At 41.0% G+C, this 15,731-nt stretch overlaps 1 protein-coding gene across 8 annotated transcripts in view; it reads right to left on the reverse strand.

Annotated features, from left to right (window-relative positions):
* Nucleotides 1-428: 428 nt before the first annotated feature.
* Nucleotides 429-15,731, reverse strand: part of LOC140489417 (CCR4-NOT transcription complex subunit 3-like) — an 86,564-nt gene continuing 71,261 nt past the window's right edge. For 6 of the 8 annotated variants that reach the window (XM_072588951.1, XM_072588953.1, XM_072588954.1 and 3 more), the window contains 5 exons: nucleotides 11,691-11,793; nucleotides 9,005-9,203; nucleotides 6,081-6,213; nucleotides 3,365-3,490; nucleotides 429-898 (listed from right to left, as the gene is read on the reverse strand). In XM_072588951.1, coding sequence (XP_072445052.1) covers nucleotides 779-898; nucleotides 3,365-3,490; nucleotides 6,081-6,213; nucleotides 9,005-9,203; nucleotides 11,691-11,793 — 681 coding nt within the window. In that variant the 3' untranslated portion in view covers nucleotides 429-778. The remainder of the gene's footprint in view (nucleotides 899-3,364; nucleotides 3,491-6,080; nucleotides 6,214-9,004; nucleotides 9,204-11,690; nucleotides 11,794-15,731) is intronic. The other 2 variants (XM_072588955.1, XM_072588948.1) reach the window with 1 other exon arrangement.

Here is a 15,731-nt window from a genome sequence, read left to right on the forward strand (position 1 = left end):
ATCCAGCAGTCCCATGACAGTGGACATTGCTCATTATTCCTCCTTGTTGGGATTATTTATAAAAATGCTTTCTTGATTCTCTATCTAATAAAAGTTTCAGTTTCAGTGCAAGATGAGGGGGAAGCCCAATAAGACTGATCTTGAGACAGGAGAATTGGAGACAAGTTGGAGGCAAAGCTGCAAAAAGGGAGAATTTTACTACAGCCAAGGGAAAATGGACAAATGTGGTGTCTCAGATGGGGTCAAAAGAACAATGCAATGGCTAACAGCAGGCATGACAATAGGCAGACAGATGCCCCAACAGCTGATCTTATATAGATGCAAACGCACAGGTTTTTAAAGGCCCACAGTAAAATGCAAAGTTCAAGTGGACAATCCAAACAGCCAATAAAAGTGCTCTAACCTCATTGAATAAACATCCACAAGTATACATGAAAAATGTTTTATTTTTTCATACAAGCACTAACTGCTTTTTAAACGCAGAACTGTACAGATTCCTGACAAAGTATTTTCCAATACAATATCTTATGCACAGGTTAGAACAAAATACATGATGTACAACATTTGATTTCTTTGTCATTTTCTTTTTTCCTCAAAATTATACAAGGTCTCTAAACAACAGCTCTCTTCCAAGAACGTGTGTATGTGCACATGTGCGTGCATGCGCGAGCGTTCTTGCATTCGTTCAGACTGTGAGCCCAACACTGGGTTACTGAGGGTCAATCAGCAGCATGGGGGAAAGAGAACTTCACCCTGTCACAGGATGTATGCGTCCTGGTTACTGCAGGTCCCTGTCCTCCAAGTATCTGTACTCGAACGTAAAGCCTTCTTTCTTTCTCTGGCCCCATTTTTCATAGTCAAAGTAAATGTATGTTCCCTGTTGGGTCAGAAAGAAAGCCTATTAAGATGTAAACATCCGTACGGGGCATAAATTTATAAGTTATGAAGAGTCTGAAGTTTGACCAATCTGCTTTGTCACGATGTCTCATCACCTATTTCAATACTTATTGAATCCCTCATTTGAAGGCCACTAGTTAGAGAGTCTGATGTGCAGAGGTGAGCAATCAGAACGGAATTCAGGCAAGTACTAATGCCTAATTAAAGTTATCAGAAATCAGGACACTATTAAACCTTGCCCAATACACAACCATAGGGGCAGCACAGTGGCTCAGTGGTTAGCACTGCTGCTTCACAGTACCAGGGACCCAGGTTAGATTCCAGCCTCAGGCTGCTGTCTGTGTGGAGTTTGCACATTCTCCCAGTCTGTGGGTTTCCTCTGGGTGCTCCGGTTTCCTCCCACAATTCAAATGGCCATGCTACATTGCCCAGAGTGATCAGGGAAGTATAGGTTAAGTGTGTTAGTCAGGGGTAAAAGTAAAGTAATAGGGAAGGGGAATGGGTCTGGGTGGGATACTCAGAGGGTTGGTGTGGACTTGTTGGGCTGAATGGCCTGCTTCCACGATTCACAGGAACCCTCACATTCAGCCACAGAACCTCCCGCCCATTGAACACTAAACTGAGGTGCATCCCTTTCACAGACTGCAATTTAGTGAATAGTTTCACAGCATCATTGCATCACTCAGCAACAGTGCAAAGGTTTGGCCATATTTAAACTCTCATTACAAGGTAACTCTAACCATTAGAAAAAAAATCCTACACATGGGAACATACGTTCCAAAGATCTTACAGCAACAAGAACATTCAAAAAAGGAGAAAAAATGTGATTCTGATATTCAGATGGATGAAAAGATAAGGAAACAAGTTAATTATTCCAGAGCAACCCATGATTACTGCAGCATTCTATCCTGAAGACAAAAACTGCCTTTGTTGGTGCCACTGAACTAATTACATAAAGAGCCAAACTTCAGACTTGCCACAACCACCTGAGTGACAGACCTCAGACTGCCGCCTCCAGCTTTCACAGGAGCAAGCCCCAGTTACAGAAACAGCACAGGATGAATGCGAATAAGGAGAATCATGCAGCACAGGAGCCTGTTCAGTTCAGTGGATTTTTACTGGCGTTTTGAAAGAGATTAAATAAACCCACTTTTTTTCTTTATTCATTTGTGGGTCTTGGGCTTTACTGGCTGGCCAGCATTGATAGCCCATCCCTGTTTGCCTTGAAGGTGGTGGTGGTAAGCTGCCAGCTACTCCCTATACTTTTATTGTTCCAAGTATTTATCCAATTTTCTTTTTCAAAGTTGCAATGAATCTGCATCCACTGACCAATTGTGGCCATGCTCCTCTGATCAAGATAACACTGATAGGTGGAGAGACAGGTAGTGTTGAGGAAGTGGAAGGCTGCACAGGGACTTGGATATACAAGGAGAGTGGGCAAAGAAGAAATGGCAGACGGAATGCAATGTGGGAAAGAGAGGGGTTCTGCACTTTGGAAGTGTACAGGCATAGACAATTTTCTAAAATGGGAAAAGGCTTCAGAAATTAAGCACAAAGGGGCTTGGAGTCCTAGTTCAGGATTTTCTGAAGGTTAACATGCAGATTTGATGGTAGTCAGAAAGGCAAATGCAATATTATTAATTTCAACAGGGCTAGAATACAAGGAGGGATGTATAGCTGAGGCTGTACAAGGTTCTGGTCAAACCATATTTGGAATATTTTAAGGAGTCTGGATCTGTTTTTATAAGAGGAATTCATTATAAACATTATAGAATTCTCGGGAATCCTGGACAGACTGGACATGAAGATGATTATGACTCTATGCTGCCACTTGTAGGACAGACTATGACTCAGGGGCATAGCTGCAAAATGAAGAGACAACCATTTCGAACTGAGTTAGGGAGGAACGTCTTCAAAGTGGTGGTGAATGTGTGGAACTCATTGCTACAGAAAATTGTGAAGATCTACTCAGTGTACTTAAAACAGAGATGTTTGATTAATAAGGGGATCAAGTATTACAGGGAGAAGGCATGAGACTGGGGTTGAGAAACAGATTAACCATAATGGAGTAGACTCAATAGGCCAGATGGCCTAATTCTACTCCTTTATCTTATGGTCTAAGACAACTCATTCAAAAGAAATGGCCCTCATCTCTGCCCATTTCTTTTGCCAGAATTTGTTATCCTCTGATTACTGGCCATTCTACCAATGAAAATAGTTTCTCTCCATTTGCTTTCACAAAATTTTTCAATTTTGAATACTTTTATTCCATCTCCCTTAACCTATACTGTGAGAACAAGTTGTCCAGGTTTCTCTGTTCTCTCCTTAGAGATGAGCACAATTTGTAATGTATGGAATTATTAAAAGTACAATTCTTTGCACAGAAACCAGTCAATTTTCTTCACAAGTATTTGTTAGAGGCCAAATGACCTGAAATTGGTCCGGAGAGCCCAGAGGCAAACTGTACCTGTTCATATTCATCGGTGATGGTTTTTGGCTCTTCGTGTCTCTGGAACCACATCATGTACTTGGTGTGGAATCTCCAAGATTGCTTCTTCAAAGCTTTAGCAGCTAAATACTGGGACTTGGTCCCCTAACAAAAAGGAGATATAAAAGAAAGCTGAAAGCAGAGTTATATCAATTCATGGAAAGATGCAGCATAGCAGGCCATTCAGCTGATTAAGCCTATGCCAGCTAATTGAAGCAGCTTTCCAAACTATTCCATTCGGCTGCTTAATTCCCTTGACCCTGCAAATTCCTAATTTAAATATTTACCTAATTGTGTTTGGAAACTGCAGTTAAATCTCCTACTACCCTTACAGTCAGCACATTCCAGATCACAAAGAGTCATTGTAAAGGTAATTTTTTTGTCAGTTCTTTTCCAATCATTGTGAATCTGTATTCTCAGGTTACAGGCACCTGACACTGGAAACAGTTCCTCCCAAACTATTTGTTCTGTAAAGACATTCTGAACAGTTCATTAAATCTCCCTCAGCTCTGAAGTAACATTCCCAGCTTCTCTGGTTCTTAGCTAATCTGTCATTTTTCTCCTCTTCTCTCTCCCCTCCCCTTCTGAGGTACAAACCCATAAGTGATGGGTCCTCATATACTTAACCAATAGTCTTTAAACTATGTGAAGGGACTCACCAGCCCAACATCTTCACCTGAATATCTACTGACCAATCCAGGGGAAATCTCCACCCAGTGACTATTCTCTCCCTCACAGCTGGAATAACCAATTGACAGTTGTACAATTGAACTAGGAACTGAAACTGGATTCATGCTCTACAATATTGTTACATTCTCTCCAAGAATAAACATGAAAAACATTAGAACCCAAATGATAATCCTAAGTTTCCAATAATATTTTTCTTAAAATCCAAGTGGTGAGCACTGCTGCCTCACAGCACCAGGGACCTGGGTTCAATTCCCACCTCAGTCAACTGTGTGGGGTTTACATTCTCCATGTTTGCATGGGGTTCCTCTGGGTGCTCCAGTTTCCTCGCACAATCCAAATATGTGCTGGTCAGGTAAACTGGCAATGCTAAATGGCTCTTCTAGATGAATTCATCAGGTAGGGGAATGGGTCTGGGTAGGTTACTCTCCGGAGGGTTGGTGTGAACTTGTTGGGCCAAACGGCCTGTTTCTATACAGTAGGGAATTTAATCAAATTGAATATAAATCAAAACTTGAACCATACGAACAAAATTGCTGTTGACCTACTATATTTGGGCATAGTCACTACAACAGTAGTCTGGGGTGGGTGGCTAAGTACATGCCTGAGTGGAAAAATGCAGCTCATTATCCGCTAGAACAGGTGTCTATTAATAGTGAGTCAGCAGACTGAGCTCAGCTATGATGCTGCCCTTGCCCCCATTGTCAAATAGCCTACTAGTCAGCACTGGTTATTGACAGACATGGAATGGTAGGACAAGAGGGCAACCTACAAGATACTGTACATCCTGGGGACCTATTCTCAGCAAAATTGCTAAAGATGCAATGAAAGGAAGCTAAAAAAGCTTCAAGCTTTGAAAAGGTTTTAGAATTCAAGCTGAAGTGTCAGGTTTTTGGTGTAGAGACCTTGTGGCCAACAGAGCACAGTGCAACAGTTCGGAAAAGGTAGTAGCTGTGCAGGCCAATTTTTAAGTTGAGAACACAACTTTACTTGCTGCAGTTGCTGGAACACCTGCACAAAACAGTTTCATCTTCATCTAAAAGAACTGCACTAGAATAGGGAGGAGAAAGAGAGGACTGCAGATGCTGGAGATCAGAGTCAAAGAGTGTGGTGCTGGAAAAGCACAGCCAGCCACGCAGCATTCAAGCAGGAGAATCGATGTTTCGAGCATAAGCTCATCATCTGGATGAAGAGGGTGGCCCAAGGGGGTTGCCCTCCCATTTATCTCTCATCAACCCTCCTGCACTCCTTGATGTTGCCTGACCAGCTGTACTTTTCCAGCATCACACTCTTCGACAGCAATAGGAAGAGTTGTGTTTGAGACAACATGGGACTTTACAACACCAAGTCTTTAGTACAGGCATACCAGATATTTGCAGCTGAAACATTAACCTTTAATGCCTGTCGCTAATTTACAGTGCACAGCTTGAATTAGGGTATAGAAAGACCAAAAATGGCACAGATGAGGAATTCTTCCTGGCAGATTATGAATGCAAATGGGGGCTGAGCAATGGAATACACATTTTACACAGACTTCATGTCAGAGGTCTCCTTAAAGATTGGAACTTACACCCATTTCCTTTTTCTAAACATTACTGCTTTCTCATCTCAAAAGGAAGGGATTCATTGTGACTTATATTGGTAATGGGAGCCCTACAAAAATAATTCTTCACACAGTAGCCTGGCTATTGTGTGCTGGCAGGATAGTTAACTGTAAGGAAATAATATCCTGAATTAACCAAAAGGGACTTTTATCAGAATGATTTAACATAGATCCTTAAAGCTTTGCCGGGGGTTATGTTAAACCTCTGGTAACAGGCTTCCACACCACAGTGCAGGAGGACAGTTGAGAGAATTATGGGCATCTGAAAATAATAAATGGGCTCTGGTTACTGCCAAATCCTTGGCCCTGTTTTGGTGTAACCCAAGCACACCCGATGCAGGATTCCAGCATAAATTAAGAGTAAGGCCTTATGGCACAGTCAGAACAACTCGGACCAATACTCACCTCTAGGTAGTAAAAGATGAAGAAGAGAGTTTCAGTGGACAATCGCTGGTAGAACTCCAAAGTATCTGAATGGACGGGGGGAATCTGATGGTGATAAGGTGGCGTGGGACATGGATTTCGTGGGAGGTAGTGTCTGCAGGCAACAAAACAAAATTAAAACAGCGTCACACTACAGGACTTAGTAAAACTTGCATAGCAAGAGTACATATAGAAAGCATTTTTAGAAGTGTTGGATAAAAAGCCATTATATTCTCAAAAATATCAACCACCCAATTGTTTAACCTTGTAGACATTGCCAGAATCTGAGGGTCACAGCCTTGGCAAAAGACGAAAGCCAAAGTCAAAGTGTTAAACAGTGCTGTCCCAATCCAACTATGGCCTATTCCTGCAAAAGACGACATCTCCAGCCTAAAAAGGTACAGTAATCAATACAGGCAAAAAGCCAATCTACAGACACTAGAATACTCCAGCTCTTCACCTACAAATTCCCTTTCTATACAAGTACAAAGCTAAATAGGTCAATAAATGTAATATCAGGGAAACTCAGGATAGAAAGAGGTCAAGTGAATTCCAAACCAATATCACTAACCACAAGAGCAGCTGGTGGTCTGATGGAGTTGGACCGAATGGTGTTTTCATGTTATCTGACTGACTCCAGCATACGCAGCTATAAATTAAATAGTGCCTCTCGTTCTCTCTAATTACTCATTTAGCTGCAAAACGTGCAAGCAGTCACACGTTCAGATAATAAAGGATGCTGAAAACTGGAATCTTTTAAACACCTCTTATACCCATGACAATTTGTGCCAATGGTCTCCATTTACCTATAAAACCAGGGCCACATGTCAGCACCACCCCCAGGATAGGCAGTCAGCAATTAAGTAGGCTAGGAGAAGATCCTGAGACAAGACTGTTGCTCCAGAGGGAACCTATCAACTATATTCTGGAAAATTCAGGTGGAATAGGATAAGGAAACAGGCAGTTGATTGTTAGGTGAGCACCTTTCTAATTTATCTTTCAGAGCCTTGGGTAATTTTAGTAATTCTAACTGTTTTCAGTAGATATTAACTAATTGTACTAAAACTTATTAGATTGGCTGACAAGAATTGCCCGATTCTTGTAATATTTCAATTAACATTCTTCCCCAATTGAGATTATGAGCACATGAAGGAGTGGAAACAATTTTTTCTTCAAGTTGGCTGAGAATATATATAAAGTTCTAGTCCTGCATATGCTGATTATTTCTGCTCCAATTGAAAGTCTCTGGTTAAGATACATTGGAAATACTCACCTTATTTTAATCACCTAGATAATTAAAAAGAAAACAGGCCAAATTATATGCCATGACTACAAAACTTGGGGGGGGGGGGGGGGGGGGGGAAGATGGGTTAAACAGTGACTTGTTGGTACTGGCATGATGCAAGGCAAACCGTTTTTTTTAGATTACCCACAGTGTGGAAACAGGCCCTTCGGCCCAACAAGTCCACACCGACTCGCCGAAGTGCAACCCACCTATACCCCTACACCTAACACTACAGGCAATTTAGAATGGCCAATTCACCTGACCTGCACATCTGTGTGACTGTGGGAGGAAAACGGAGCACCCGGAGGAAACCCACGCAGACACGGGGAGAATGTGCAAACTCTACACAGGTGTGCAGCGAGTGCGTATGGCTGGAGGAACTTCAGTTCAATCAATGAGCAGGAGGCTGAGCCAATGCAATAGATCAAGGAGAGGTAAGTTACCTGGATGCTTTGTTCCAAAAGGCAGTCATAGCTAGGATACGGTCTTCTAATTTTGCCCATGATCAGGAGGTGGGAGGGTGTCACTGCAAGTGAGGCAAGCATGGGGATTGAGAAAGGAGTGGAGTAGCCTCAGCCTGTCCAACAGCTGAACAGTTCAAGGTTCTTGTACCTGAATGATGAAAGCAACATTTGAGGATGGGTGACCTGACCATGACACCATGGCTCAGGAAGCTATTGAAGGTGAAAGTCAAAAGCAATGTGGTGCTAGGAGGAGCCAGTTTAGTCAGAAAGACAGTTCTCTGCAGTGGTGTGAGAGTCTTGAAGGCTGAATTGTCTGCCTGTTGCCAGGGCTAGAGACTCAAAAATTTTAATACCCACTAAAGTATTGAAGGCTTTTTTTGTATTTACCTGTGGGACATGTCACTGGCTGGCTGTCTGGCCAGCATGAGAAGTGATCTTTTGAAACACAAGATCCCAAGGGGATTTGATCTACTCTTTTTAGAGATACTACAATTAGGAGGCACTGTTTAAGAACATACGAGGTCTTGCTTTCCAATGGAAACAAGGAGAACACTTGAGGGCTTGGTAGTCTATGAAATTCACTTGCCCAAGAAATTAATGGAAGCTGCTTTAGATTGAATTTTGATATAGACAAAGGAATCTAGGGTTACAGAGGGCAGACAAAACATGGAAGTAAAGCCTCAAATTGCCCATGATCTTTCTGAATGGAAGAGAAAGCAGAAGGAGCTGAAAGGTCTAATTCTGTTCATAAATCCTATTCAGAAGACAAGGCAGATCATGATATTCAGATAATTTTACCTCTTTTTCCTGTTTATACATTAAATTTATAACCTGAAGAGTAAAGCAAAGCTACATAAAGACTTGAATTTATAGGTCTTTATAAGCAGCCAGTGAAAACAGAATTTTTAAATATCCAAAATTTTCATTTCTAGTTTTATCAACTGTTCTTACTCCAATACCAATAACTACACCCTGTTAAACATTACACTAAAATAGATGAAATTGGGGTGTACAGTATAAAATACAATAGAGTCACTTCTAAAAGCATAGCTTCAGTTAACACTCAAATCCTATCACAATAACTAGATAGCAAGCCAACAAACATTTTATAGCTAGTTCCCTGGATTCAACTTTTTCTAGCTCGACCTGCTACTGACCGTATCCTCTCAGAGTCTGATGGATGAGGCATATGAAGCCAGGCTGATTCCACCATGTGCAGCTGATATTCTTGGTCCTTCGAAAGATGTACTGGGCTCAGAGGGCACACACCCAACATTGGCTGAAGATGAACTTCTGTTGTTTGTGGAACATTAGAAGTCATTGAATTGCTCTGCGATGATGGGGTGCTGAAGAGATCTGGGGGAAAAGACCCCACCACTTTTAATACAGATCTTAAATTAAAAACTTGAACCATTTGAAGTTTACAGCAACTTTATCCTTCACCTTGAATTACTAATAATGGATGCAGATGGCCGAAACCAGTCTGATCACGGTCAGATACACATATATCAAAAGCGAGAGTGTAGTCAGGGAGGGTTGGCCTAGTCAAGGATAAAGGAGGAAATTAATGTGTGGAACCAGAAGAGATAGGAAAGGTCCTAAGTGAATACGTTGCATTGGTAATCACTGAATAGAAAGAATTGGAGGATGACGATCTCAGGGGAGGAGAGTGTCAAGTCAAATTTCTAAACCAAGTTGCTATTAAAAAAGGAAGAGGTGTTGAGCGTCTTATAAAGGTATTAGAATAGGCAAGTTCCCAGGGCCTGATGGGATCTATCCCAGAATATTGAGGGAGGCAAGAAAACAAATTGGAGTATTGACAGACATTATTGTATCCTCTTTGGCCACAGGTGAAGTCCCAGAGGACTTGAGAACAGCTAATAATTGTCCCATTGATTAAGGAGGATAACAGGGATAATCCAGGAAATCACAAGTCAGTGAGCCTCACATCAGTGATTAGAAAATTATTGGAAAAGATTCTAGGGATAAGATCTATACGTACTAAAAGCAAATGGGCTGATTAGAGATGGACATTGTTTTGTGCCAGGTGGGGGTTGTGCCAAGGTAATTTGATCATGTTGTTTGAGGTTGTAACAAAAACAATTGACTAGGAAAAAGCAGATGTTGACGTCTAGATGGACTTCAATAGTGCCTTTAACAAGGCTTTCAAGAATAGCAACATTCAAGATGCACCGAATGAATCCTGAATAGGAAGGGAAGAGAGGGAATACAGATTTTTTAAGTGAAGACAGTTTTAATATGGAAGGGCAAAATATGTTGCCTTGCAAGGCCAAAAAGCCTGTTCCTGTGCTGTATGGTTCTTTGTTCTTAAAATAAAGAAATTAAGTCTTACCCATATAGACCTACCAACATTCCACAATCACAACATCGAGAGAATAAAATGTCAGTAAATAATTACATGGACCAAACAATTTAAAAAACATTCCTACACTGCTCAAGTTGCTCCTATCTTAAAGCTCCCAGCATCTAACTAGACTGCTTTTGAAGAGGCTGCTTGGAGCTACAAGAAAGCAGCTGCATGTGCTCTAAATCTTAGTCTGCCATCCAGTGAAAAGTCAATGCGGAGTTGGGCCTCAACTACCTGCAGAGACTAGGATACCATTGCAGGTCAATTTAATGATTCGCTCACTGCACAATTGAGCAGATAAATGCTAACCTGGGCTAGATGTTCATATGATTGTAAATTGTTGGATACAGTCATGATCTCTTTTCAAATTTGACCATTATCAAAGTGTACTTTTTGAGACGATCCAATTATAAATAAATTACAGAACCAACAGCAAGTCATCCCTCTATACCAGCTACTACGTTAATGTTACCCAAGTCATCATCTTTATTGTAGTCTAGTTCCCTGCAATCCTACAGGCTCAGATTGATGGAGGCTGCTGTGGTTCACATTGCAGGAGAGTATTAAAATTTAACATTCACTCTTTAAAACTGACAGCTGGACTTGCAGCATCAGGATAACAGGATTAATGGGCTGCACACTAGGACAATCAAATATTGATCTGAATATGGCAGGGCTGCACATAAATTTCTCAGCAGTTTTCTTCTTCAGTTAGACATGTTGCGTTATATTGGGCTCATTCACACCCTTGCTTTTTTGTGGATTCCAACAGATTCGATCCTAGAAAAATCCTGCCAAATATTCAGCCAGTGATATTGCCCTTGGGAAATGGATATTTTGCATAAACAATATACGTCTACAAGTCTTCTCCCTCCTTTCCTCTGCCAAAATCTATGATGGGGTATAAACAGAGTCTGTAGGTCCTCACCCAACATCCAGGAGGGACTGGTCATCAGGGCTGGAAAGCTTTTCAATTTTCACTCCCAGATCAATGTCTCAACTCAAGAGAGGACGATTATTGCATAAACAAAAATTTCTGGAGAAGCTCAGCAAATCTGGCAGCAAGAGAGTTAACGTTTCAAGTCTGGTTCCTAAGATGAGTCACTGGGCTTGGAATGTTATGCTGCTGGACTTGCTTGCCATGGATGCTGCCAGACCTTGTAACTTCCTCCAGCATTCTCCATTTTCAGATTGCTAAAAACTGCAATTCTTTGGTTTTATTTTAGACAATTAACGTGTACCACCTTTGCTGTCAGCTAACTCAGTCCACTCTCCCAGTTGCAGACAGCTTGCCAACCTTCTGCCTCAACTCTCCCCATGGTCAACTACAAGCATGCGGTGTGCTAACTTGACCCAACCTGCCCACGGGCACATAACAAGAACTAAAAGATTGACGTTAGAGAATGACATTAGAGATGTCAGTGCTCCTTCCCGAATAATACCTTTTAAAGAAATGCTAGCAGGGAACTGCTCACCTCTCTCATTCAAATGCAAAGACTGAACCTGTTCTTCCAATCCTGCACTCACAGCTGCTCGTTCTGCCATGCTTTTTAAGGAACTGAGTGTCTCTGGAGCCTGCTGTATGAGCAGAAATTAAGTACACATTAAAAAATGACCAGAGGGTTAAAAAAACTTAAAACATCTCAAACATTTTTAAATTGCCTCACATACAATGAATAATCTGAAGCGGTCGTGAAGTGATTTTCTGCACACAGTATCACCCTGCAAATAGTAATTAAGATTAATCAATCTGTGGATCACTTGAGGAATTAGCAGCTGGACACCTTGTGTTTTTAGCAGGATCATGGAATCTTTTGCCTAATGACTATTCGAAAGACAGCACTTCCAACAGTGCAGAATCCTCCACATTATGCTGCTTTTCAGCCTAGACTTTGCACTCTAGTCCCATTGTAGATGCTCAAAAGGAACACTGCTGCATGCTAATGGAGCACCCAGATGAGAGGGCAAAGAATGAAGATCAGAACCAGCATTACATAGTGAATTAGGAAGTGGGTTAAGAGGTGAAAAGAGGAACCAAGTTAAAATAATGAATATTCACAAAAAGAATATCCCATCAAAAAGCACAAAACAAACCATTTGGAAGAGTAAGGTGGTGCAACAAGCTGGTCACTGGGAGAGCCCACACTGAATATGTGAGTTGGGCATAATCTGGAGTTTATCTTTAAAATGCAACCCTCATGGATGCACAGATTGTGACCTAACACACCCTGACATTCTAACCAACAGTTCTTACCCTTTCAAACAAAAATCACAGCCAGATCTTATTTACAGCCTCCTCGAAAGTGAGACTGAACTTGTAAAACCATTTGGTTTAAAACTCAACGGTGATGAATGAATATTCTCAGTGTGAGGATTACATCAAAAAAAGATGAACACAGGATACTAAATCCCTGGTCAGAACTTCCTGATTGAACTCGCAAAATTGCTTTTCTTTCAGAAAAAAAAGTGGAAATTTCTTTGAGGGGTTCAGAAAACAAAATCCAACATGCTAAGACAGAAATAATACTATCACATGGGCTGACATGAAAAAAGATTAATAGAGGCTTCTGATGTTGGACTCAATGTTAACTCTGCTTGCTGCCCAGATTTGCTGCCAGACCTACTAAGTTTTGGCAGCAATTTTTTGTCCAAGGCACTCTTGTTTATTTCCTGCACTTTTAAAGGTAGAGTGTTGACATGCAATTAACAAATTAGATAACTGAATGCTTCTATACTCACTCGAGTTCTTGGAATTCATTCTTGGGATGGGAGCATCTTGATAGAACTTACGAATAGTACTTAAAGCTCATCTCAAATTCACTGAAGTTTTCTTGTTACCGTTTTCCTTCTTGAACTACAGTCCACATGATCTTTACAAGAACGACTTCAGCAATGAGGAACAGTTATGAGATGGATTGAAAAAGTTGGGGATTGGTCTCCTCTAGAGGAGGAATTTGATTTGATAGCAGTCTTTCAAATCTTTTGGGACTAGACAGTAAATGGGGGAAAAACAGCTCCTATTGATAGTGAACCAGAGGGGACAGATTTAAAGGCAATTGGCAAAAGAAGCAATAAAGGAGGAAAAGCTTTTTCATTCTGTTACTAGTTAGGATCTAAAATGCACACCCTGAGTGTGGTGGAAGCAGGTTCACTGAAGGCTTTCAAAAGCAAACTGGATCATTATTTGAAAAACATTTGGAGGGTAACATGGAAAAGGTACAGGAGTGGCATCACTTAAATGGCTCAGAGGGCCTGCACAGATGTGACAGTTCTATGGTCTTTTCATTTTAGCATTCTGTGATGTAGCTAAACCCAGTGGTGTTAGGAAAGGAATGCCAGAATTCTGATAACAACAGTAAAGGCATGACAATAAAGTTCCAACTTCAAAGTTTGAGACTTGGAGGGGAACATGACAGGCAAATGTTCCAACTTGCCCATTGCCCTTTCTTTTTTGGTGGTAGAAGTCACAGGTTTGGAAAAGATCTGATGAAGGATCTTCCAACAGTTGCTTCAATACAGTAAATACAGCACACAATGAGTCATCAGGTGTTGGTGGTGAACGTAGTGCTGATCAGTGTAGAGCTTGAGTGTAGTTGGAACTACACATGCAGCAAACAGTATTCCATTACATTCCTGACTTTGTGCCTTTCAGATAGTCAAAGCATCAAAATAGACCTTTCAGTCCAACTCATCCCCAAACTAAACCAGTCCCACTTGGCTGCTTTTGACCCATATCCCTGACTCTTGCTTATTCATGTACCTGCTCAAATGGCTTTTAAATTGTTGTTACTGTACCTGCATCTATCACTTCTGACAGTTCACTCAAAATTACCTTGTATGACAAAGTTGCCCCTCAGGTTCCTTTTAAATCTCACCTTCAAATTACACCCCCTAGTTTTGAACTCTCCTGTGCTGGAGAAAAACCCTCTGTTCACCTTTTCTACACCCTTCATTATTTTTATAAACCTAAGATCACCACTCAACCTCCTACACTCCAGTACTCAAATCTCCAGTCCAGACAAGATCCTTGTAGATCTAAGCCCCCTCCAGATGGTGTCACAGAAGGAGTTACTCATTGCAGAATTACCTACCTCTAATCTGTTTAGTCATCCACTAGAGGTGGTAAATTCCTATCAATGAGAGTTGGGATTGTTACTTATCACTGATCAGCCTTAGCATGAATTTAGTCACAGTCTTACACCCTATGATGTGGAGGTTCTGATATAGGACTGGGGTCAACAGTCAGATGTCGCATGTTATCAGGTTACAGTCCAACAGGTTTATCCAAAATCTAAGCTTTCATAGCACTGCTCCTTTGTCAGGCTCCTTCACCTGATGGAGCAGTGCTCCAAAAGCTTGCAATTTCAAATAAACCTGGTGTAATGTGACTTCTGATTGACTTCACATGGACATGGAATGCTTCTGTTTTCTCAGCAGCTGTGAAAAGGGTTTAAAAAAAAAATCAGAAGTGGACTTGTTCAACATTATGAAGGGAAGGAGGGAAGTGACGATGATGCCTGGCCTGTAGGCAATCCTACAACAAAATCCTAAGACTAAGATGACTGGTTGTGGCCATTGCCCAATTTCCATCATTTTATTAAGGCTCCTTGATGCCACAGTCAAATGCTGCCTTGATGTCAATGTCAGTCATTCAGTTTAGCTCTGGAATTCAGCCTTCTGTCTGTGCTTGGATGACTATAAGGAAATCCTGATAATACCCAAATAAAGACTGTAGTTTTTGTTTATAGAGCATCTGAAAAAAAAAAGAAAACTTGTAGCTATGGGCACTGGTTGCAAGGCCAGCATTCATTGCCCATCCCGATCTGCCCTTGAGCTATGTGGTTTGAGGTTAGTTCAGAGGGTGGCCGAGACAACCAGTATTGTGGATTTAAGTCACATAGGCCAGACCAGGCAAGCACAGCAGATTTCCTCCCCTAAAAGGGCTGAGAACCAAATGGCAATTTATGGTAATTTTACAAATCACTAGACTGTAGGTTCTAGAATTATTAATTAGCTGGTAGAAATTAAAAGTGCCATAGGATTTGAACTTATATCCCAAAATATCAGTCTCATCCTTGGATTATTACTCCAGTGACATGATCTTGTAGCGATGGATAGTGATAAAGTCAAAAAAGTGTAAACTGTACAAGTCTTAGGCTGAAACATGGCCAGTGCAGATGTTTCTAGCAAGAGTGTGCAAGAGATATTACCTTGTGAAAAATCACATCTCAAGTTAGACATTCTAAATTTACACCAACTTTTTCATTTACAATTTGACAAAACAATCCAACACAATCATTTCAAATATTTTATTGATTAAGTGACAAAAATGACTAAACATGAATGATATGAAACACTAATATTTGAATCTGTGGGAATGATTTGAGAGTTAAATTGAGCAAACGCTCTTGACTTTAAAGTGCACTATGAGGTGGGGCAGTGGACTGAAAGATTTACTATTCCCACTTTTCATATGTTCACAACAATTGGTAAAATTTTTAAAAGTCATGCTCTTG

The sequence above is a fragment of the Chiloscyllium punctatum genome, chromosome 18 (genome assembly GCF_047496795.1).
Source record: "Chiloscyllium punctatum isolate Juve2018m chromosome 18, sChiPun1.3, whole genome shotgun sequence".
Taxonomy (NCBI): domain Eukaryota; kingdom Metazoa; phylum Chordata; class Chondrichthyes; order Orectolobiformes; family Hemiscylliidae; genus Chiloscyllium; species Chiloscyllium punctatum.